The 24,862-nt window shown below is 34.6% G+C and overlaps 2 protein-coding genes across 2 annotated transcripts; both read left to right on the forward strand.

The window, feature by feature from the left end:
- The first annotated feature begins 4,297 nt into the window (after positions 1–4,297).
- Positions 4,298–5,248, forward strand: LOC114028353 (olfactory receptor 4F6-like). The gene has a single exon (XM_027842602.1). The coding sequence runs from the start codon at positions 4,310–4,312 to the stop codon at positions 5,246–5,248; it is 939 nt and encodes a 312-aa protein (XP_027698403.1). The 5' UTR covers positions 4,298–4,309.
- Positions 5,249–23,240: 17,992 nt separating this feature from the next.
- Positions 23,241–24,179, forward strand: LOC114028401 (olfactory receptor 4K15-like). The gene has a single exon (XM_027842641.1). It carries the CDS (start codon positions 23,241–23,243, stop codon positions 24,177–24,179), a length of 939 nt encoding a protein of 312 aa, XP_027698442.1.
- The last annotated feature ends 683 nt before the right edge of the window (positions 24,180–24,862 follow it).

The raw sequence follows: 24,862 nt of genomic DNA on the forward strand, positions 1-24,862 counted from the left end.
AATTAGAGACAGAGAGGCAAATTAGAAAACTATTTCAACAGTACCACTAACAGATAATTAAGTACTGAACCAATTGAGGGCTTCTAAGCCTGTAAAAAAGATGACCAATGCAAGAGATTTTGGGGAGGTGGAATGACAAGATTTGATAATTGATTGAGCATGGAGGTTGAAGGAGAGGGGATATCAAGGCTTCCTCCAAAGTTCCTATTTGGGAACCTGAAAGGATGGTGGCATCATCTACACAAATAGGAAATCATGTAGGAGGAATGAATTTGGGGAGATTATGAGTTCTGTTTTGTTCATGTTGAGTTTGAGAGGCCTACAAGAGACACAAGTAGTAATTTCAAAGAACTGCTAATAAAGTATTAGTGTTTTGGGGAGAGGGGCATTTATTAACAAGGTGGTTTTAAGCATCACTGGTGTGTTAGAATCAGAACTACTGACCTTTTAAACATGCTTCATCATATATTCTTTCTATTTTGAAGCCATTTTTCTTATGCCTTTTTTAAAAAAAATGTTAACTATATTTTGTTGACTTGCTTTACAAAAAAGATGGTTGATACAATTGAGGAAATTGTGGAGTTTAGCAGCACCATGGTGCTACCCACTCACTAGTATCTTAATACCTGCTGAGTGAAGAGAATATAAAGAAAGATGGATAATGAGTTATTTCACTATTTTTGTTGATGGCAACACCATCCTTTCAGGCACCTAGGTTTGCACTTTTGCAGATATCTTTGATCCTTCCCTCTCATTCAATTCTAATATCCCCTTAATTTCTATATCTTGTTAATCTTACTTTCACAAAGTCTCTCACTATTGGCATCTTCTCTCCATTCACGGAATCCCTGACTTTCATTAGAATACAAGCTCCCTAGGAATAGAGATTTTTTCAGTGATTATATTTGTATACAGTTCCTAGAACATAGCAAACATTTACTAAGCTCTTATTGATGGCTAGAAAAAAATATTATATTTACATAGCACTTTAGTGTTTCCAAAGCATAAAAAATACATTATCTCATTCAACCAATCAGAATTCCAAAAACCACATTTCCCCTAACCATCACAACTCTATTCAACTGTTGTTCCACAGCCCATCTCCAATAAAAATAACAGAATGAGCAATGATAGGCCCTGAAGTAAAGGAGCAAAAATATTGGACAGTGTCAAGGAAACAAGGTTAAGGGACTTGTTGAGCTAGATAAGAAAAATTGGGTTTGTTGGCTGTGAGGTTATTTTTCATAGGGTTAATTAGAGAATTGAAGAGTTTCAGATCCATCGACATACATGTAGCATTTACTAAACTCCTCAGGAGCCAAGTAAAAATAAAAAAGAACTGACTAGACTTTGTAACCTAATGAACAAATATATTGAAATGGAATTCATATTATTTATATATACACACACATATATATATATATATATATATATATATATAGTTCAGTAGAAATTCATCTTTTCTCCCTCTTACCCCAACTCTCCCTGTCCTTCAAATGAGAATGAAAGAAAAACAAATCCACCATTACAAGCATTAATAGTCAAGCAAAACAATTTTCACACTGGCCATATGCAGAGCAACATGGCTCATTCTTTGTTCTGAGTCCTTCACCTTTTTATCAGGGAGTAGGGAGCACCTTTCATCATTAATCCTCTGGAATCATTGTTCACCATTATACTGATTAGAGTTTATAATTCTTTCAGGGTTGTTTGTCTCTGCCATTTGTTGTCATTGTATAAATTATTCCCCTGTTTCTGTTCAATTTCTTCTGTGTTGTTCATATATGATTCCTACTTTTCTCTGAAATAGTTCCCTTCCATATTTCCTGTAGCACAATATTATTCCATCTCATTTATATATCATAATTTATTCAGTCATTCCCAAATGTAGGGCACCCCATCAGATCACCATTATTTGCCCTCAAAAAGAACTACAAATATTTTTATACACCCTTCATTTGAGTTTGTTTTGCTTAGGACTAACTCTTCCTTTATTCTACTCTTCTTACCCCTTCTCCCTTCTTCCATTTCTCTCCTATTTCCTTTTTGCAGGAAATATCTTTCTTTAACCAGCTGTGTATATTTGTGTATTCCTTTCTAATTGACCAGTTTAGATGAGGGAATTTCCAGTGTTAATCACTCCCCTCCACTGCAACTCCCTCTTCTTTGTTTGTGTAGTTGTTTAATTGTGCACTCAGATTATTTGAGATAACTTTCCCTAACCTTTCTTTCTATTCTCTCCACCAGTATATTTCTTTTCTTCTCTGTTTCCATTCTTCCCTTAAGGTCATTGAGAAAATGGAATTACTCCCAGACTTTTTCTAATTAGAATCCCTCTACGACTCTTAAGGATGATAGAATTCAGAGGGGCTCATGTCATAAACTTCAAGTAAGCAGTTTATCTTTGTTTAGTCTTTTATCATTGTTCATTTGTGTTTGTTTTTCTCAACTCCTGTGTTTAAACTTCACAATTTCTACATAGCTTTTGCCTTTTTATCAGGAATATTTAGAAATCTCTGTTTCTTTAATGGTTCATTCATCTTTGGTAGAATTATACTTAATTTTCTTAGAAAGTCAGTCTTGACCATATGCTTACATATGTTACCTCCTGGAATATTGTATTCTAAGCTCTCCATTCCTATGTGATAGCTGCTAAATAGTGTGTGATCCTGATTGTGGCTCTTTGGTACTTGAATTATTTTTTTTTCTGGAAACTTTAAGTATTTTTCCTTTGACCTGGAAACTCTAGATGTTCATGGGGGTTTGGGGTTTCTTTTTGGAGGTGACCAGTGGATTATTTCTAATTCCACTTTTACCTCTGGTTCTAAGAGAGCTGGACAATTTTCATTGAAGATTTATTGAAAAAGGATGTTTAGGCTTTTTTTTCAGTTGTGATACTCAATTGTCTAATTATTCAAATTTTTTCTCCTCCATCTTTTTCTGGATCAGTTCTTATTGCTATGAGATAACTTATATTTTCTATTAATTTTTTCAGTCTTTTGATTTTCTTTTTTTTTCACAGAATCATTGGCTTCTCTTTGGTCTACTACAGTTTTCAGGAAGTTTTTTGTTTGGACAAGGTTTATAACTCTTGTCACAAGTTGTTAATTTCCTAAAATTCTTTCTTCTATAGCTTTCAATTTATATACTTTTTTCTTTGGCTTTCTCATTTCACTGATACAAATATTTTTAACTCTTTCAAAAATTCTTGCCTCATCACTTGTAGGAATTCTAGTTGAAGTTGTACCTAAGCTTTCTCTCTCTCTCTCTCTCTCTCTGTATGTATGTGTGTTTGAGGCTTCTTTTCTGCATTTATATCTTGAGCATCTCTATTAGTAAAACAGCTTTTTGTGCTGGGATTTTTTTTTTTGCTTACTCTTATATCCTACTTACTAACTTCAGACTCGATATTTGGGCTGGGCTCTGTGAACTTTTGGAGGGAAGGTCTGGGTTGGTCCTATTGCTGTTTTTTAGGGGATACTGATTATTGTTTCAAGATCTCAACATTCCCAACGTGGTCTGAACCAGAGCAAAGTCTGATTGATGCCTCCTGGTTTGAGCTCTGCAAGTTCCTGACCTGGGTTTGGGTCTGACAGTAGCCTCCTTTTGGATTCAGCCCCCATGAGCTATTGGGAATAATCCATTGGTTCAGAATAATGGTATTGTAGGTTATTCTTTGTTCTGGTATTCTCATCTTGGTTATTACTCAGCAGGCTGGGCTAGTTGCTGAAACAGACTATGCTGTGATCCTGGGATCTGAACCACACTGTTGTTATTTGCTTTTGAACTTATTTCTCTCTTAGCAATTAAATCACCCAGAGCTCCTTATCAAGGAACTAACTCCACCCCTAGTTGCAAGTTTCCTCCTCATTTTCCCCTAGATCTGGGACCTGGAACTGATCAGTGGGCTACAAAGCTACCAGCTGGCATCTGTTACTTTTGTAATATCCTGCAATGAGTCTGTGGGGTCACCCATTTGGGTCAGGCACAAGGCTCAACTGGCTAACATTGTCCACATACCTCTGTCTCTCTCTGGCAACATTAGCAAAAAAAAAGATTCACTGTGACTTTTTCTTGGATTTATCATGTCAGACTTCAATTAGTGCCTTTTCTAGATCTGTTTGAATGAGTTTTGGGGAAGAGTTCACTTTATTATTTTTTACAATTATTCCATCATCTTGATTCTACCTCATCAACTTCATATACTATATGGAATATTAGAATTTTAATATAAAACACTTGTAACTTGTAACAACTGTTCTGATTGCTTCCTCATTTTCTTCCTCCAGGTGTCATCATAGTCAGTCTGATGAATAAATTGAATTACTCAGTGGTGTCAGAGTTTGTATTCATGGGAATCTTTAGTTCTTGGAGCATGCAACATCTCCTTCTGATTTTCTCCTCCATCTCCTATGTTGCCATTGTGTTGGGAAACCTCCTCATTATACTCACAGTGACTTCTACCCCTCAAGTACAGTCTCCTACGTATTTCCTATTAGCTAATCTCTCCTTTATTGACATGTGTCTCTCCACTGTTGCAGTTCCAAAGATGATTTCTGACCTTTTCTATGAGCACAAAACCATATCATTCCAAGGATGCATCACCCAGATATTTTTCATTCATTTAATGGGAGGAACTGAGATGGTGCTACTCATTTTCATGGCCTTTGACAGATATATTGCCATATGTAAGCCTCTCCACTATCCGACTATTATGAACCCTAGAACATGCATTTTTCTCCAGATGTCTGCTTGGGCCATTGGTCTCATACACTCACTGACCCAGTTGGCTTTTGTGGTAAATCTGCCTTTTTGTGGCCCTAACAAAATTGATAGTTTTTACTGTGACCTTCCTCAGTTCATCAAATTGGCTTGCATAGACACTTATAAGTTGGAGTTCATTGTTACAGCTAATAGTGGCTTCATCTCCATTGGCACTGTATTTCTCTTATCCATCTCCTACATTTACATTTTGGTCACTGTTCAAAAGCACTCTTCTAGTGGATTGTCCAAGGCTCTCACTACCCTGTCAGCTCACATCAGTGTGGTGGTCCTCTTCTTTGGCCCATGCATCTTTGTCTATGTTTGGCCATTCCCTACGATGCCAGTGGATAAATTTCTGGCTATTCTTGATTTTATTATTACCCCTGTCTTAAATCCATCCATCTATGCATTCAGGAACAAAGATATGAGGGTGGCAGTCAAGAGACTGAGCATCCATTCAATGAATTTTAAGAAAATTTCTTAAGATTCTAATTAATATGTGAAGAGTATGACTCAATTTCATCCTGGCTACTATATAACATGTGGATATCAACTTTAGTACATTAAGAGCTATATTGATAACATGCTCTATTCCAATGTTCCTCAAGCTGATTCCAAGACTACCTCGGTGTGGCAAAACATGTTGCTGACACTTTTACATTGGTCAGATGAATATCTTGTGGATTTTTATCTCCTTGTGTTAAAAAAATATTGTGGCAAAACTTTATAATGTTTATTATAATTATTTTTGCTTTTGTAATGTACAGAGTGTCTAAAAAGTCTTATTGAATGCCTGAGGCCAGATCTGAACTCAGGTTCATCCTCACTCCAGGGCCAGTGCTTTGTCCACTGCATGACCTAGTTGTACCCAGTCTTATTAAGTTTTAAGCAAAACTTATAACTGCATTAAGACTTTTGGGATAACTTATTAAAATCTCTGTGGAAAAATATACTTTAATGAAGAGAGATATTAAGACAGGTACTTTATTTGACTTGTAGGTTGTTCTGCAAGTTCAGGGACTATTTAACTTTATTTGCAGACTACACAGAAGCACTGGTTCTATCTTTTAGAGTAGTATTATTTTGTCAGTCACAAAATGTTATTCTCTCTTGAAAGATCTGTGGAAAAGAGACATGGATCTTTTTCTTCAGTACATTTAATTATCATGTAATGGAGATATTTCATTATACTCTAACAAGGGATGGTATACTTGAATGTTCCTGGCTTTTCATCTTTAGCTGATCTTTAACGTCCCTTCCAACTTTACAATAGTATGATTTCATAAGAAATCCAGTCTTTCTCTAAACTGGATGACCTTTCCTGATTAATTTTACTACATGACAAAAAACTGGAATCAAACACAAAATGAAGAATTGTCTCTTTTTTTAACCTATGACAATGAGATTCAAGCTATACTAGGGAGAAATAAACTGTCTTTCTCACCACCACTCACCTCACTTTGTTCTGTGAATTTCAATACAGACTTTTGCTTTGCAAAGATGGAATTTTTGTGAAATGTTACAAATTTCTTTGGTGTTTCCCTTCACTCTGTCATAAAGCAGCAAGGATGACTTGCATGATACATAGAGTCTGATCAAGGATATGTTACCAGCTTCATAAATGACCAATTCTGGATTAACCACTTACATGGCAGGGAAGTCCATTACTTCAAAAGACAACACCTACTATTATTGGACAGCTCTAAATATCAGAAAACATGTAAACCATTTTGATTGCTTTTCATGCATAAAGTCAAATAAATATATAAAAGTGTCATAATGGGTAGAAAAAAGTGGACTTCAAAATACCTCCAAAATCAGTGTGTGCTATTATATAAAGTAGTGAACTTTCCATCACTGAAAATTTTAAATTATAGTTTTGAAGACTGAGTGTAGTGCCATATCCTGGATCCAACTTTATGTACAGTGTAACCCATCTGTGTTCAGCTAAAATCTGCCCTTGTCCCCAGTCACTTGCAAATGTTGATTATAGTTCTGCCCTCTGGAGCAACATAGTATAAGTCAAATATCTCTTCCCCACGATAGCCCTTCAGACAATTATCATTTCTTCTTATCTCATGTCTTTTCTCCTGGCTAGACATTCCTAGTTTTTTGACCATTCTTCATTTGAAATGATTTGCAAACCCCTCACCTAATAATGGTTCCCATTCATATAGCTATTTAAGGTTAGAAAAGTGTTTTACACATATTATCTCATTTGATCCTCACAACAGCCTGATAATTTGGGCTTACTATTTGCCTAATTTTTTAGATGAGGTAACTGAGGCTCAAAGAAATTAGTGACTAGTTCCAAATCATATCTGAGTCTCTGGGGCAGTATTTGAACTGTAGTCCTCCTAATTCCAAACCTAACTCTTTAACCTCCATACCATACTACCTATTCATCCTTCTATAAAAGTGCTCTAATTTATCAATGTCCTTCTTAAAACATCATGTTGAGAATGTACACAGTACTTGAGGTGTAGTCAGACTAAGAGAAATTTAGTATTATTTAGTGTTTCTTCTCTTGCCAACTGGACTGCTAATGCGCCCAAACACCTCATTACCTTTTTGACAACTTGTCAAACTATTGACATATTGATCTGTAGTAAACAAAAATTCAAAAATTGTTTTCACATATACTACTATTAAGACCCTCAACCTCTATCTGTTCAGTTCCTAACCCCCCTGCCCCCAATTCTTAAGTATAGGACTTCTTGCTTGTACATTTATCTTTAGTAAATTTCATGTTGTCAGTTTTGTACATTTTTCTGTTTTCTTTTTTTCAGATCTTTATATGTCCTGATTCTCTAATACAGGAGAAATTAGTCCCAAAGTATTTATCATCTCCTTAGTGGATAAGCATACTTTCCTGTTTTTACAAAAATCATTGATATAAATGTTAAATAAGACAGGACCAGAGACTGTCAAGCATTGTAGTTCAGTTAATTCAACATCTACTTAACTGGATGTATATTTGGTCCATATTTCAACCTCCTCTTTACAAAGATCTTATGCAAGATTTCCCCCACCCCCAAGACTGCCCATCTTCCCAATTTTGCTGATGTTGGTGACCCTTTAGATTTAACAATGTGGAAATACTACTTTCTGTACACTGGTTTGCTGGTGACATTTAATTTCCTGGTGTAAGAGCACAGGATTTGGAGCAGAAGACCCTAGTTCAACTTTTGCCTCTGCTTCTTATTACCTGTGTGATTTTGGGCAAGTTAACATCTTCAGACTTTCTCAACTGTAATATGAGAGTGGTAGATTAGAAGACTCCTCATATAACTTCCCACTTTACATTCATGATCTCTTTATATTAGCATCAAGTACACTTTTCTGTATGTATTACACTCTTTCTATCGAATTTAAGCTCCCTGACAATGGGAACTTTTCCCTTAGATCTATGCCCCCACTCTCTTGTATAGGAGGCATTTAATAAATTTCCATTGAATTGAATTGTCAGTCTGCTTGGCCTGTCTACTGAATAGGATCTCTCATGAGTCAAATGTATATAGTCAGCAGACAGTCAGATGTGGTTAAGATACCAAGTTGCTTGGTGTCAACTGAGTTTGTTTAAGGGCTGACAGTAGGTATATATGAAATTACATACGAGGCTAACAGAAGTTTGAGAATATAGACTGAGGGGGAATGGCTTAGAAACTTTTTTTGAGAGTTCAATTTTATTCCACTTCTTAGGAGTGCATAACTATTAAGAAGGCAGTGTAGTACAGTGGATAGAGTACAGAACTTGGAGCCAGAAAGACCTGAGTTTGAATCATCCATTGGATCCTATGATTGTGACAGCTTGGACAGCTAGGATTCTGAGCAAATCACTTAGTTTTAATTAGCCTCAGTTTCCTTCCTTGGAAAATGGAGAGAGTACCTACCTTATATAATTATTGTGAGGATCAAATGAAATAATACAGGTGTTCCAAAAGTCTCAGTGCAGTTTTAAGCTTACATAGCTTAAATTGCTCATTTAGGTCATCACGGAGTAAGGGATCCCACCTTAACAGGGTTCTGGTGAAATATTAAAGCTGGCTACATATTTAATACCTCTGTTGTACAATATTGGCTCATGATGAATGTGATGTATAGAGGGAACATGGAAAAACCAATATGAACTGATGTACAGTGAAGTAAGCAGAGACAAAAAAAATCTATGCATGGTAGTTACAATAGTGTAAATGAAAAGAACTTCCAAAAAACAAAAACCAAATGTAAATGTGACAAACTTATAAAGGTCTAGCAAGATTTAATTGAAGAGAGATGAGAGGATACCACAAATGCACCCCTTCATGGAGGAGGGTGGTCCCCAGGTGTTACACATTGTACATGTTTTTGGGCTTGTTCAATGTATTGATCAGTCATGCTGATTTTTTTTTCCTTTCTAAAAAACACTCATATATGGCATGGATCTCTGGGAGAGGGTAGTGGAGAGATACATGGGATAACTATGATCCTGTGAAAAACAGAAGAAATCAATAAGAAGTTATTTTTAAAAAAGTTGTGAATACTCGAATTACATGTAGCAACTTCATCCTTAAATTCCTTGTAATTGAGCCTGTACCACTATTCTCTCAGTTGCTCTATAGAACAGTTGTAATATTCTTGACTTCTTAATGGTAGTATTCTTCAAGTATCTATCCTTAGCTCCTTCATATTTTTATTCTAAATTCTATAATTTGGCAACTCACTTAGTCTCAGAATTCAAACTGCCATCTTTATGAACATGGATTCTGAACATATGCCTCCAAACACTCATTTCCCTTCTGAACTGCATACATGCATCTACAGCTCCCTAGCAGTACATCTCCACTTCTATATCCCATTAACATTTTAGAAGTCTACATTTCCAAAACCAAATTCATTATCTTTCCTCAAAAACTTATTCTTATCATCTGCTTTTATTTCTTTTATGCTGTTATGATTTACTCTATCTCCACTGTTTTTCTTCTGTTTTTCCTTTTTTTTTTCTTGTTGATTTATATGTTTATATTCAAGGTCATTGAGGGTTTTTTTTTTGTAATTTCAGTGTTCTACCCCCTTACCAACTGATCTTATTATTATTATTTTTTTATTTTTCACTTTTTCAATTCCCTGCCCTCTGATTGTGATTTCCTTGAGAGATGGATCTCAAAAAAATCTCTGTCTCATTTCATGCTGGACAAGTCATTGTTCATCAGCCCAAGTCTCTGTGCCAAATGACTTTTGGATGGTCAGAATTGTTTGTAGCTAGGTTCTTGCTCTTTCTTTTAGGCTAAATGGATTTCAGCATAGCACCTTCTACCTCCTCCTCCCCCCCAGTCCTCACTGTCCTGTCCTGTTTCCTCTATTTCTTAGTTCTTTAGCCTGTGCCTTTTACAATTTTTCTGTTCTAGAGCTCCAGGGCTGTTCACCCCAGAACTTACTGATGGTGTTAAAGGACCAACTCTATTGACTTCCCTGTCTCTCCTGGTGCTACATGGTTGTTTGCCACAGCACTAGCAATTTAGAATTTTGGGGGCTGGTGGAAGGAGGTTATGGCTCCTGACAGGATTTTACTCTTGATGGGCTATGATTAGGTGAATATTTGTGTCAGCCAGGGCAAATTTCTGTAGCCTGGGGACAAGGTCTCCATGATACTGGAAAAGGGGAAGAGGAATGGGACACAAGTAGATTTTTAAAAGTAATATTTTCATTTTGTTTAATATTTCCCAATTACAGGTAAAGATTTTTAATGATCCTTTAAGATTTTTTTGATTTCCAAATTCTTCCTTCCCTTCTAGCACTGCCCCCTCCTTGAGAAGACAAGGACTTAGATTTTGATGATGCATGTGAGGTCATACCAATAGTATGTCCAAATTAGCCATATTAAAAAGAACCCCGCCCCCTCCAAAAAAATCCAACTCCAAGAAAAATAAAGTTAAAAAATATGTTTCAATTTACATAGTTCATCAGTTCTCTCTCTGGAGTCGGATAGCATTTTAATCATGTCCTTTTGAACAGTCTTGGATCATTGTCTTGATCAGGGTAGCTAAGTCTTTAATGGTTGATCATCCTTTTTACTGCATACAATGTTCTCCTAGCTCTGTGCACTCCACTTTGCATTAGTTCATGCAAGTTTTCCAAGGTTTCTCTGAAACCATCCTACTCATCATTTCTTATGGTAGAGTAGTATTCCATCACAACAATATACTACAATTAGTTCAGCCATCTCACAATTGATAGGCATAACCTCTATTTCTAGTTCTTAGCTGCTGCAAAAAGAGCTCCTATAAATATTTTGGTACAAGTAGGTCCTTTTTTATTTTGTTTGGCTTCTTTGGTCTACTACAAACCTAGTACTGATATTGCAGAGGCAAAGGGCATAGAGAGTTTTATAGCTCTTTGGGCATAATTCCAGATTGTTCTCCAGAATGGTTGGACTAGTTCATAACTCTACCAACAATGCACAGCATTCCAATTTTGCCCCATTTCCTCCAGCTTTTGTCATTTTCCTTTTCTGTCATGTTAGTCAAACTGATAGCTGTGGAGTGGTATTTCAGAATTGATTTAATTTACATGTCTTTAATCAGTAGTGCTTTAGAGCATTTTTTATGTGAGTAATAGCTTTAATTTCTTCTGAAAATTTCCATTCATTTATATTTTTGAGAAATGAAGCCTTTATCAGAAAAACTTGTTGCAAATTCACCCCCCCCTCCCCAGTTTCTTGTTTTCCTTCTAATTTTGGTTGCATTAGTTTTGGTTGTGAAACTGCATTTTAATTTAATGTAATTAAAATTACCCACTGTACATCCAATAATGCTTTCTATCTCTTCTTTGGTAATAAATTCCTCCCTTATCCATAGATTTAACATGTACATTTTTATGTCCCCTAATTTACTTACATTGTTACTCTGTATGTCTAAATAATTTATCTATTTTGACCTTATATTAGTGTATGGTTTGAGATATTGGTCTCTGCCTAGTTTCTGCCAGATTCCCTTCAAGTCTTCCCAGCAATATTTGTCAAATAGTGAGCTCTTGTCTCAAAAGCTTGGATCTTTGTGTTTATTAAAGACTAGATTACAATAGTCATTTACTACTGTGTTTTGTGTGCTCAATTTATTCCACTCATCAACCATTCTATTTCTTAGCCATTACCAGATTATTTTGGTGATTACAACTTTATAATATAGTTTAAAATTTGGAACTGCTAGGCCAGCTTCCTTAACACTTTTTTTCATTGATTTCCTTAATAATCTTGACCTTTTTACTCTTTTTACTCTCATCAATTTTCTTGCTATTTTTTCTAGCTCTATAAAATAATTCTTTGGTAGTTTGATTGTTATGGCACTAAATGAGTAAATTAACAGGTAGAATTGCCATTTTTACTATATTGGACCAGCAATTAATATTTCTTCAATTTTTAGATCTGTCTTTGTGTGAAAAGTATTTTGTGATTGTGTTCATATAGGGTTTGTCTAGTCAGGCAGAATCCCAAGTGCTTTATATTGTCTGCAGTTATTTTAATGAAATTTCTCTTTCTATCTCCTCTTACTGGGTTTTGTTGGTAATATATAGAAATTCTGATGATTTGTGTTGGTTTATTTTATATCCTGCAACTTTGTTGAAGTTGTTAATTGTTTCAACTATTTTTTTTAGTTAATTCTCTATGGTTCTCTAAGTATACCATCATATCACATGCATTTTCTCATTGACTATTTTTATTCCTTTAGTTCCTTTTATTTGTCTTATTGCTATAGCTAGTATTTCTAGTACAATATTGAATAATAATGGCAATAAGTACCATCCTTATTTCACTTCTGATCTTATTGGGAAGGCTTCAAGCTTATTTCTGTTATAGATAATGCTTGCTCTTGGTTTTACATAGATATTAGTTATCATTATAAGAAAAGTTTCATTGATTCCTATGCTTTCCAGTGTTTTTAATAGAAAAGGATGCTTTATTTTGTCGAGGGTTTTTCTGCATCTGTTGGGATAAACATATGATTTTCATTGTTATTCTTATTGATATGGTCAATTATGCTGATAGTTTTCCTGATATTGAACCATTCCTGCATTAGTGATATAAATCTCAACAGATCAACTTTGTGATATGTTGTCATAATCTTCTTGATAGTCTTTCATTTATTTTTTTTTGCATCACTATTCATTAGGCAAAATATGACAATAGGTTTCTTTCTCTGTTTTTGCTCTCCTTGGATTAGATATCAAAACCATATTTGTGTTCTAAAAGGAATATAGTAGGACTCCTTTTTTACTTATTTTTTTCAAATAGTTTATATAGTATTGGGATTAAATGCAGCTGGGATTGACGGAATAAATCATTGTGGAGAAGGGGCCTATTTTTCTTATCACTACCACCAATTGTTGATCAACTCACCAACAGGCAACAAGAACACTTTAAGTCGTAGCACCCCCACACCACAGGTACTGCTTCTAGCCCAGCCAATTAACTTAATTGGATTAAATTGTTCTTGGTTTTAAATTTGAAAAAAGTCCAGTGTCAGATGATACTGTGAGTTTAGGAAGACTCAATTTATCAAGAGGTCCCGTAGGAACACAGTTTGTGGTTTCTCTTCATGAATTTGCTCTGCACTTCCTCCTCCAGTGAATATATATCACACACACAGTCATAATCTAGCATAAATCTTGGTGTCCTTTTAGCATGCATATAGTCCTTTTACCTCTTCTATTGTCAAATCAGAATAGGAAGAAAAGAACTTGTTATTAACTAAGAAGTTTTTGGTCATAGAGAACTTATGTATATGGTAAATCATCTCCTTTATTCTCTAACCTTTTCAAATCATTTTAAAAAAGTTAAGGATATTACTATTTGATACTTTATACATGCACGCTGGACTTGATTTCATACTGTGTTATTCTGCTATTCCTGGCATGTTTCTTTTCCCACTTCAGCCTTGGGAATTAAGCCCTCTCTACAGCTGTGGCTTTCATATTATTTTTTTTTAAGTTCTTGCTTGGATTCACTCCTTCAGAATCCACAGGTATCTGGGTGTGTTTTTGATTTGCACTGTTAGCTGTTAAATGTTAGCTGCTTGTAGCTGTCAAGTGTTTAGTGATCCTGGTCTAGGTCGACATATGGATGACCAAAAGAAGATAATTTCCCATAGAGGAAGAATGTGGTTTGCCAGAAAAGCAGAGACAAGAAGGAAAGGAAGTCAAGGGAAAAGGGAAAACCTTTGGCTAGTTACCCAGACCCAAACAAAGAATTAGTCTCTGGAAAAATAAATGGAAGAATTGGCCTTGAAGTTGCAGTGCATGAGCGAATGTAGAGGTTTGGTTCTGTTTTCCTTTTCTTTGTTTTCTATGCTTTGCTGTTTTATAAAGTGCTCATTCGTTTTAGAGGGGTGAGGATTTTTGCCTGCATTGATTACATTGTACATTTGATAGTCACAATCAGACACTAATTAGTTGGAACCTGCCTTAGTTCTACTTTGGCAAGGGATCCTTTGCAAGGTTGTGCTGAAGCCAACTCAAATTGGCTTTACTAACTTTTTAGAGTGAGGATTTACACCTCAGAAATCAATAACTGCTACAAAATGTTCCTTGATTTATTGTTTTGTTAATTCCAAGACATGGAGAAAATGATAATAATGCAATTAAATCTAAAGGTATGTCATACACATATACATACATATTATGTATATGCGTGTATGCATGTATATACACACATATGTGTGTATATGTGTATATTTGTATGTATGTACACATGTGTGTGTGTATGTATTTGGAAAACCAGTTGTTAAATATTTACCAGCGTACTCTTGGTACTACACTATTTAATGTTCTCTTTCCCAATTAATTAATCAATTACCAACTCCTCAAGGTTTTTTTTTTAATTATTCTGATTCTGGGGAAGTAGTGAAGGAGATAGAAAAAAATTTTTTTTTTAGTTCCCCAAAATCAGACATCTGTTTTGTATCTGTTTTTGTTTCTCTTATAGTCCCAGCGATAGGGCTGAATGAGTGCTGGGCATAGGACATAGATTCATAGAAGTTATGGTATTGAAGATCAAAAAAGACCTTAGAGAACTTTTTGTCCAAGTTTTATATTTTAAAGATACTGGGAACTCACCTCTATATAATGCTTTAAGGTTAGCAAAGTGCTTTTACCTCTTCCAACAAGCCTGTGGGGTAAGTGATGAATGCATTCTTATCAACATGTGAAATGAGTAAATTGAAGCTCCGAAACATTGAGTTACTTGCTTATGAACCAGCTAGTAAGTGACAGGGGCAGGTTTCAGACTCAGTCCTAACTCCAATTCTAGCACTCCATCCACTACCTCATGCTGGCTCTGGAAACTGAGGAGATAAGGCTCATAGAGGATAAGTACTTTGTCCAAAGTCACAGTTTGTGACAAAGTGGAACTAAATATCAGATCTTCTGAATACCACACCCAATGATCTTTCCAGCCATGTATATATCCCATTACCTGTTAAGTGTTACATTCAAACATTTTTCAAGTTCTATTAGAAATGTAATAAATCATTACTAAGGAAAGACAAAAAGTTTTTACCCCAAACATTTCCTGTGTTTCTTCTAATTTAAAAAATTTTCTTATTGTCAAACAAGCCTGAATACAGAAAGTAAGATTGCAATCATTTAGAATAATGAAGCTAAGGAAAGTATGGATTAAGTTAAAAAAATCTTAGAGAATTTTAAAAAGTAAATTCAATGCTATTTCTTTCTAATATAGAAAAAGAAAATCAAAGGAAAAGGGTTAATAAAATATTGTTAGGATTTGGGAACCAGAATTTTAAGGATATTTAAATGGAATAAATAGGAATAATTTTGATATCAATATTTAGACATTGCTAGGAACCCCCAAAAGTCTTGACAACATTTTATTTTAAAATTATTTTCTCCAAATGCAAATGATTCAGTAAAAATTCAATACAAACCATTAATAAAATGAATTAAACATGCTTTATTTTCATCTACATAAAAAACAAATTACTGTTTTAAAAACCATTTCCATAAGCCCTTTATTGGACTTCCTTGTTCTTGTTCAGTCTTTCTCTTATATAATTATAATGAGCAGATATTCTCTTCTTTCAGTTCTGTTTTTTCCCACTCTGTGTTATCTCACAGTTTAAAAAAAAAATTTGTATTCCTTATTTTTGTCATTCTTAATTGCACTGTAGAATTCCACTACATGCATGTGTTACAATTTATTAAATTAGCTTAGTAATTGACATTTAATCTTCTTATAATATCCTTTTTGTAATAACAAATAATGTCAACACAAATAGAAAACTTTTTTTAAAATTAGATAAAACTCTCAGCATATTCTCATCATTGGAATTATTGATAGTAAGTAAATGGTTATTTCCTGAGAATCAACAAATTATTTTGCAGAAAGATTCCACTAACTGGCAATCTCATCATCTGAGACTTTTATCAATTTTTCCACACCTTCCACAGCTCTGTGTTTTGCTCCTTTTCATAATTTTTAGAATTTTGATAAATGTGGAGTGACATCCCAAAGTTGTTTTAATTTGTACCTCTTGACTTATAAAGTTGAACAAATGTTTTTCAAGTAGTTATTAGCAATTTGTATTGCCTCTCCTGTCAAGTGTCTGTTAATATCATTTGGTCTTTTATCCATGAAAACTTGGGAGTTGTCTTTGTTTATTCTTAATAGTTATTTAAATATTTAAATGTAAATTTTTACCTTTCTTATTTCTCATAAATGTTTTACCCAATATTTTATTTTTCTTTCTTCTGATTTCATTTTTTTCAAAAGGTAATGCTTTTTAGAGCTTCATGTACTCAAGTAAATCTTGTCTGTAATAATTTCTTCTACTCATTTATTAATTAAAAGGCATCTTCCTTCTATACCTGAGATAAACATATGATTTTATTTCCATCCATCTTTTTTTTTTGCAATTAAGAACAATCTCATTGAAACCCACTATGGGATATGCTGTGAAATGTGGGTATAAATTTATTTACTATTATATTATAATGAGGTTTCTCAAACATATTTTTTAAATAATGATTTTTTTTTGTTCTATAGGTTTATCAAAAGATCATCATCATTGTGAGAATAGAGAATTGCAGAAAGAAATCAGCCTGTGAAATACTGCTGGAGGATGCAGGAAAGAGGCCACTAGGCTCCCTGAATTCTCTAGCTAGTTTAGCAGTTATTATTTGGTTTTAAAAAACCATATACTATGGTTTTAAAAGCTGTGAAAACTAAAAAGAACTAAATGAAAAAATGCTCTAAATCACTAAGAGTAAGAGAAATGCATAGTAAAATAATGTTGAAATTTCTTCTAACATCCACAAAATTGGAAAAGTTGACAAAAAATGGAAAGATTCAATTTTGGAGAGCCTTTAGGAACATAGACATGCTGGTATATTGTTGAGGGCGCTGTGAATTGCTCCCAAGATTCTGGAAAACAAATTTGAATCTTGAAAAATGTGACTAAAATGTCCATATCCTTCGACTCAGAACTCCTACTGATCATCACATAGCTCAAAAAGGTAAAAAAGAGAAAAAGAAAGAAAGAAAGAGAGAGAGAAAGAGAGAGAGAGAGAAAGAAAGAAAGAAAGAAAGAAAGAAAGAAAGAAAGAAAGAAAGAAAGAAAGAAAGAAAGAAAGAAAGAAAGAAAGAAAGAAAGAAAGAAAGAAAGGAAGGAAGAAAGGAAGGAAGAAAGAAAGAAAGAAGACATTATATATTTATCTAAACTTTTACAGAAGAGATTTTTGTCTTGGCAAAGAACTGAAAAAGTGGGTGTACAGTGAATGGAAAATTACTAAATATGTTGTGGTATCATTATTATGATGGAATACTATTGTACTTTAGAAAGTAACAACTATGAGGAATTCAGAGAAAAAATGGAAAAAACATACCTACTGATGCAGAGCAAAGTAATCAGGACCAGAAAAACAATATTCACAATGCCTGAAAAATACAATGGAGAGAAAAATAAAGGAAATAGGATATTGCACTGTCACAGCATAAAAAACATGAGAATATGTATCTCCCTCCTTTCATTGGAGAAGTAAGGTAATGGGAGAGGAATGTGGCATACACTGTCATATGCAGTTAATGTACTAATTAGTTTTAATGAACTACTTAAAAATATTTGTTCCAAGGGAAGCCTTTCTGGGTAGAGGAGATGGAGGGACATATTTGTAAATGAATTCAATGTACATAAAAATAGTATTAACAAAATTTTCAAAGGAACTGTTATATTTTGAAAATGGAGACTTGAAACTCTTTTCTTTTTTTATTCTCTCACACTTTTATTAATCTTTCTTTTATTAATTTAACTGCTAAAATTTTGGTTTGTATAAATTGAGAACAATTTAATTTTTTCACCCTTAAAAAAATCTTTCCCTGTTTTCTAGTTTAAATTATATTTTACCAGCTACCATTATTACTGATCTTCTTTTTTGGAAGTGCCAACATATAATATATTTAAAATCAACCTTTTGGTTTTTATACAGCTATATCTCTTTATGTGTAATAGTTTTCCTGTCAATAAAATAGTGATTGGTTTTGTTTCTCAATCTATCTGTAATTTTTCCGGTCATTCAAATCTATTCTTATGAGTTTTGCATCCAATTTGCCTTCTTATATTTCCTTCTTACTGTTTTTGATGTTGCCTTATACAAGCCATTAAAAGTGGCTAGAGAGACAAGTTATATTTCTGTCTTTATATGATTAATTCTGATATTTCCTTAAGATTAAACCCTCTTTTTATTGTACATAGGAATCTGAAGAATAACAGAAATTGGGGCAGAATATAACAAGGTAATTTGAATTTAAGGGCACCATGACAATGTGACTGTATTGGTAGTGGCTGACTAAGTATTTCTCCTTCTCAAGGTGATTTAATTTTTTTTAACTTTCTCTTTTTGAGGGGCAGTAGGATTAACAGAAGTGCTACTTCTATATTTGTCTGGGGATTTCAGCAGATTTATTTGGCTCCCTTGCTTCTTTCTACTCTGCTCTATTTGAAAAGGAACCTCATTAGTATTTTTGTTGAAGTGTAACATTACTCTAAAACTTAATATATAGTAATTTGCTCATCAAAAGCTTTTTTTTTCATGGATAGTTAATATTTCACTTCAACCTATACTTGTTACAAATTACAAATGAGCATAATATGAATCTATTAATGTAATATGATCACATGGAAGGATCACTAGATTGGGGGTTCAGAGACTAATGTTTAAAACCTGGTTTCCCTATCTATTTATTGTGTGTTCTAAAGTAAATCTCTATAGAATTAGGGATTACAAATAATAATGGGAAATGACTGAATTAAGTGATCTTTAAGGCTCTTTTCAGGCAGCTAGGTGTTGCAGTGGATAGAGTGCTGGGCCTAGGGTCATGAAAATTCATCTTCCTGAGCTCAAATCTGGCCTCAGCACTTTTTAGCTATGTAACCCTGGGCAAGTCACTTAACTGATTGCCTCAGTTTCCTTATCAGTAAAATCAGCTGGAGAAAGAATGGCAAGCCATTCCAATATCTTTGCCAAGAGAAGACAGAATGGGTCACAACTAAAAATGACTGGACAACAAGACTCCTCTCTGCTCTAAAATTTTATAATTTAAATTCTACCTTTTCCAAAAAAAAAAAAGATAAAAAAAACCCAAACCATTATTCCTATATGTTATATGGAAACTGTTGTGTAATAAATATACGTATGTAACATTTTATCTTAGTTGATATTATCTGTAAGGTCCAAATCACGGGCATTTCTTTTTAACTGTGTAGCAATAGAGAAGAAAGTGGGACCCATTTGTAGAGAGGGGTCCACATATGGCAAAGGCTGTCCTTGTGATTGGCTCCAATCAAGGCAGAATAGACATCTGTAGCCTTTTCTCCCTTGCCACCACTCTCTAATGGAGACATATTCCTGCTGAGAGGGGAAGAAGGAAGTTATGATAGCAATGGATATGATAATATCCAAATCATAGCAGTGCAGAAATCAGAGAAGGGGAATATAGGAGATTATATACCAGACAATGCAGAGGGTAGGAGCTTGCTTATAGGGAGCAAGAGAACTCAGCTCAACTGAGAGAGATTGCTGGATATCACCCAAAGGAAAACTCCCTGAAGTCTCTAGAGTATTAAGCTGGGAACAGGGACATGATGGAGACCATTTGCTCTCCTTATGTCTTCCCAGTCTTTTCCTTCAGCAGCCTGAAGTGGGTTTGAACTCTTCCATCTCTCGAAGCTGGAATCTAACTTGAGACTCAAAGAAGACTCTCACTTGGAGAGTCCCCGACGTGGGACTGGCAAAAACTAGAGCTCTCTCACCTCTTGCCAACTCCACCCTGCCTCTCACATAGGTCGGGGCATTCATCTCTACCAAAAAGGAGAGAATTCTATAGCCATGGGCTTTGGGATAGGGGTGACAACTTCCTAAGTCTTCCACAATTTAATAGTAGGATTTTGGTGATTTATGAGGCTAACTATGGTAGTATCTCTCAGTACTACCATAAATTCTTCTTGGATCTAATTTCTTTTTCATTATTTTAAAAATTATTTCATTTTTTACAATTATGTGTAACAATAGTTTTTAAGAATTATATTTTTTAAAAATTGAGTTTTAAATTCTTTCTTTCCCTTCCCTTCCCCCTCATTGAGAAGGCAGGCAATTTAACATAGGTTATATGTGTGCAATCATGTAATATACATTTCCAAATTAGTCATGTTGTGAAAGAAAATATAGACTGAACTATCTCCACCACAAAAACTCTGTCCCTCCACACCACAAAAATGGAGTAAAAAATAGTATGTATTGATCTACGTTCAGACCCCATCAGTTATTTTTCTGAAGGTGGATAGCATTTTTCATCATACTTCTTTCAGAATTGTCTTAGATCTTTCTATTGCTAGGAAGAGCTGAGTCACTCCCAGCTGCTTATTGTAAAATATTGCTGTCACTGTGTACAATAGTTTCCTGGTTCTCCTTTTTTCACTTTGTATCAGTTAATGTAAGTTTTTCCAGGTTTTTCTGAAAGCATCCTGCTAATCATTTCTTGTAGTACAACAGTGTTCCATCAAAATCAAATACAACAACTTTTTCAGCCATTTCCCAATTGATGGGCATCCTCTCAATTTCCATAAAAGGAAATTCAATAATTATTTTTAAACATATAGGTCCTTTTCCTTTTATAAAAAATCTCTTTGGATGCAAACCTACCAGTAGTATAGCTGGGTCAAAGGGTATGCACAGTATATAGCCCTTTGGGCATAGTTTCAAATTTCTCTCCAGAATTGGATCAGTTCACAACTCCAGCAACAGTGCATTAGTGTCTTCCTCCAATACTTGTCATTTTCCTTTTCTGTCATATTAGCTAATCCGATAGGTGTGGGGTGGTACCTGAGTTGTTCTCATTTGCATTTCTCTAATCAATAATGATTTAGAGCATTTTTTCTTATTACTATAGATAGTTTTGATTTCTTTATCTGAAAACTACCTGATAAATGTCGACCATTTACAGTTGGGGAATGACTTGTATTCTTATACATTTGACTCAGTTCTCTATATATTTGAGAAATGAGGCCTTTAACAGAGAAAGTTGCTAAAATACCCCCCCCCTCCACACACATTTTCTGCTTTCCTTTTAATTTTGGCTGTATTGGGTTTGCACAATAATTTTTACATTTTATGTAATTGAAATTATACATTTTTGTATCCTGTAATGCACTCTATATCTTGTTTGGCCATAAATGCTTCCCTTGTCCATAAATCTGACACCTACACTATTCCATTTAGCTCTAATTTGTTTGTGGTGTCACCCTTTATATTTAAATCATGTGCCCATTTTGTTGGATCCAATTTCTTAATTAGAAGGAAGCTCTCATCCACATAATCCCATCCATATTTCTTGGGTTCCAAAACTGAGTTATAGTGATACTAGTTGTTATTTCAGATTAATCAAAATGATCTCAGATTTGACCAGATTGACCTCAGAAAAACACTGAAGCCAGGGTGAAAGAAAACAGGAGAAAGATGGAAGATCTTTCTACACTCTCACTAAAGAAATCATTATATAAATTTATATAAAGGTCAATTTAACCTGTATCATTGCAATCTAAGGAATTGGTTAAATTTGGTAGCTAGGGAAATTGAGTTATTATGTTTTAGACAACATGGCTAAGAGAGTAATTATCTTGGATTGATGTATTTGAGTCAAACTGGTCTTAAAAAAGGGAAGCTTCTTGGTGCCAGTGGAGGAGGAAGTGATTGAAAATGTGAGATATTCAGGGCTGAATCAAATGTAGTTGAGCTTGATTAATTTCCTTTTATAGATTCTTAGGGACAACTGTGAAAATGCCTAGGGAGATTACAAGGTCTTTTTGAAGCCAAAACTTACTCTAATCCACAAGACAGTTAATTGAATGCTCCTAATTGTAACAAATACTGGTCTAATTATGTTTTAGAATGCCATTAAACAATATATTTCAGTTATTAATTTGTCACTTATCAAGTATTATACAAGAAACATCATGTTGGAACATCAAGACTTATTCTACTTAGGCACAGAGGCAAAAACTAGGAGCAGCAGATAAAGATAAAGGGTAACAAAACAAACATCTTTGACATAAGGAAACATATTTAAACTGAGAATAGTCAACAGGTAGAAAAGGAATTTACTTTACTAGAAATATTCAAAAGAAGGCTGGATGGTCATTTGGTGATGCTGTTGGGTTGATTTCTCTTTAGTTATGGGTTGGATTGTCTAGCTTCTGAAGTCCCTTCCAAATGTGAGATTCTGTGATTCTATGATTTAGTTTATGATTTTGAATACAATTTATGATATAACAGAAAACTTAGATTGCAATTTAGAATTATGCTATCAAAATATCCTCAGGATAACTTAACATTTGAGGTATAACCCAGCTATGGAATCCTGTTAAAAATAGGTTGGACAAATGTCAATATTTTAGAATAAATAAGACACTTTAGATTCCCCTCACAGGAGTGGGGAATTTGTAGCCTTGAGGTCACATATTGGCTGCTAGGTCCTTAAATGCAGCCCTTTGAATGAATCTAAACTTCAATTGTTCTGTGAAGTCTGAATTCTGTCATGCAGCACTTGAGGACCTAGAAGGTCACATGTGGCCTCAAGGTTGTAGGTTCTCCACCCTGCCCTAGGGCAGATATCAACCTGCAGTTTTTCATATAATCTCTGATATCTAATTTACCTTTAATTTCTGATGAGCTCTTAGAATTATAGAATGTTTAAACTAGAAGACACAATAGAGATGGTCAGATCCAATTTTCTCATTTAATAGATAATCTTCTTGGTCATAATGATGACTACATTAGCAAGATAGATATTAATGGACACAGGTTTTGGTTTTAGATATACAGTATTTGGGAAAATACTTTTTTGGGAATCAAAGATTTAAAATTAAGCTATCTTTTCCATTCTAATGACTGCTTGTCCCATTTTCTCTAGGAGACTGGAGTAAATACTTGATGGAATGGATAGAGTGAATCAGTCTGTGGTATCTGAATTTGTGCTATTGGGACTTGCTGATTCATGGGAGCTCCAGATCTGTCTCTTCCTATTATTTTCTGTGATTTATTTGGCTACTGTTTCAGGTAACATTCTCATTATGACCACAGTTATCACTGATTCCCATCTCCATTCCCCCATGTACTTCCTGTTAGCCAACCTATCTTTTGTGGATTTGTGCCTTTCCTCAGTCACCATCCCCAAGACAATCATAGACTTTTTTAGACATAGCAAGACCATCTCCTTTGAAACCTGCATGTGGCAGGTTGTCTTTGTACATTTTGCTGGGGGTGGTGAGATGGTGTTGCTTGTGACTATGGCCTATGACCGCTATGTAGCCATATGCAAGCCTCTCTACTATACAACAATCATGAGCCAGCAAAAGTGCATTTGGCTTGTAGTGATCTCATGGGCTATTGGGCTTGTACACTCGATTAGCCAATTGGCTATGATTGTGGATCTGCCTTTCTGTGGCCCTAGAGAGATAGATAGCTTTTTCTGTGACCTACCACTGGTGATTGAACTTGCCTGCATGGATACTTATACCCTAGGATTATTGGTGAATGCTGATAGTGGATTCCTTGCTACAACCTGTTTCATCCTACTTTTGATTTCTTACACCTATATCCTACTCACTGTTCGCCACCACTCCACAGATGGGGTATATAAAGCACTGTCCACTTGTACTGCCCACATCATGGTGGTGGTAATATTCTTTGTACCTTGTATCTTCATTTATCTTTGTCCACTCAACATTCCTTCAGTGGACAAATTTCTTGCTGTGTTTTATGCAGTGTTCACACCTCTATTAAATCCTGCCATCTATACCCTGAGAAACAAAGAGATGAAAGCAGCCATGAAGAGACTGAGAAGTCAATATGTGAGTTCAAGGGAAAAATCTTAGGTTTTTTTCTTGATTAGAAGCACCATCCATCAAGTAACTCATTTGACTTGAAGTCATGGATGGATACATGAATTAGACCATTGTCAACACTCAGTTTGCACCTGGAAGCTATGCATATTGTTAAAACCATGATTAATATCCTGATCATTTAGTGGAAATATGTGAAGTTTTCCTTTGAAATTTTAACATGATAGATATTCAGAAGCTATTCTCTTTGAAGAGTGCTGTTTTTGTCTCTCTCTTTCTCTTTTTTTTTTCTCTCTATCCCTTTCTCCTTCACAGATATCCTTAAAGGTAATATGGCATAGTGCACAGGGCACTTGACCTGAAGTCAAGAAAGACTTGTGTTTGGCATTTGCCATACCTGTGTTCATGGATAAGTTATTCAAGTCCTCTGGACCTCAATTTCCTAATTTATAAAATTACAGTATTTACCTCTTAGGTTTGTCATGAGACTCTGAGAAGATAACATGTGTGAAGTCTTTTTGTAAATCCTAAAATACTAGATAAATGTCAGTTATAATTTGCCTTGATCTGCCAGACAATATAAAGGGATTTATTGAAAAGACAATTGTTTCTGTGATGATTATTGTTTTTAGATGAAATCATAAGTTTCCTGTGAGTTTTAAAAGTTCACTTAAAATTTATCAAAAAGTTGCTTGTTCAGCTCTTTTTGTGGTGGC

This window comes from Vombatus ursinus, unplaced genomic scaffold (assembly GCF_900497805.2).
Source record: "Vombatus ursinus unplaced genomic scaffold, bare-nosed wombat genome assembly UNPS02014880.1, whole genome shotgun sequence".
NCBI classification, from domain to species: Eukaryota; Metazoa; Chordata; class Mammalia; order Diprotodontia; family Vombatidae; genus Vombatus; species Vombatus ursinus.

Coding starts and splice junctions, on each gene's coding strand:
- LOC114028353 (XM_027842602.1), top strand. CDS start 4,310: ATGAATAAATTGAATTACTCAGTGGTGTCAGAGTTTGTATTCATGGGA.
- LOC114028401 (XM_027842641.1), top strand. CDS start 23,241: ATGGATAGAGTGAATCAGTCTGTGGTATCTGAATTTGTGCTATTGGGA.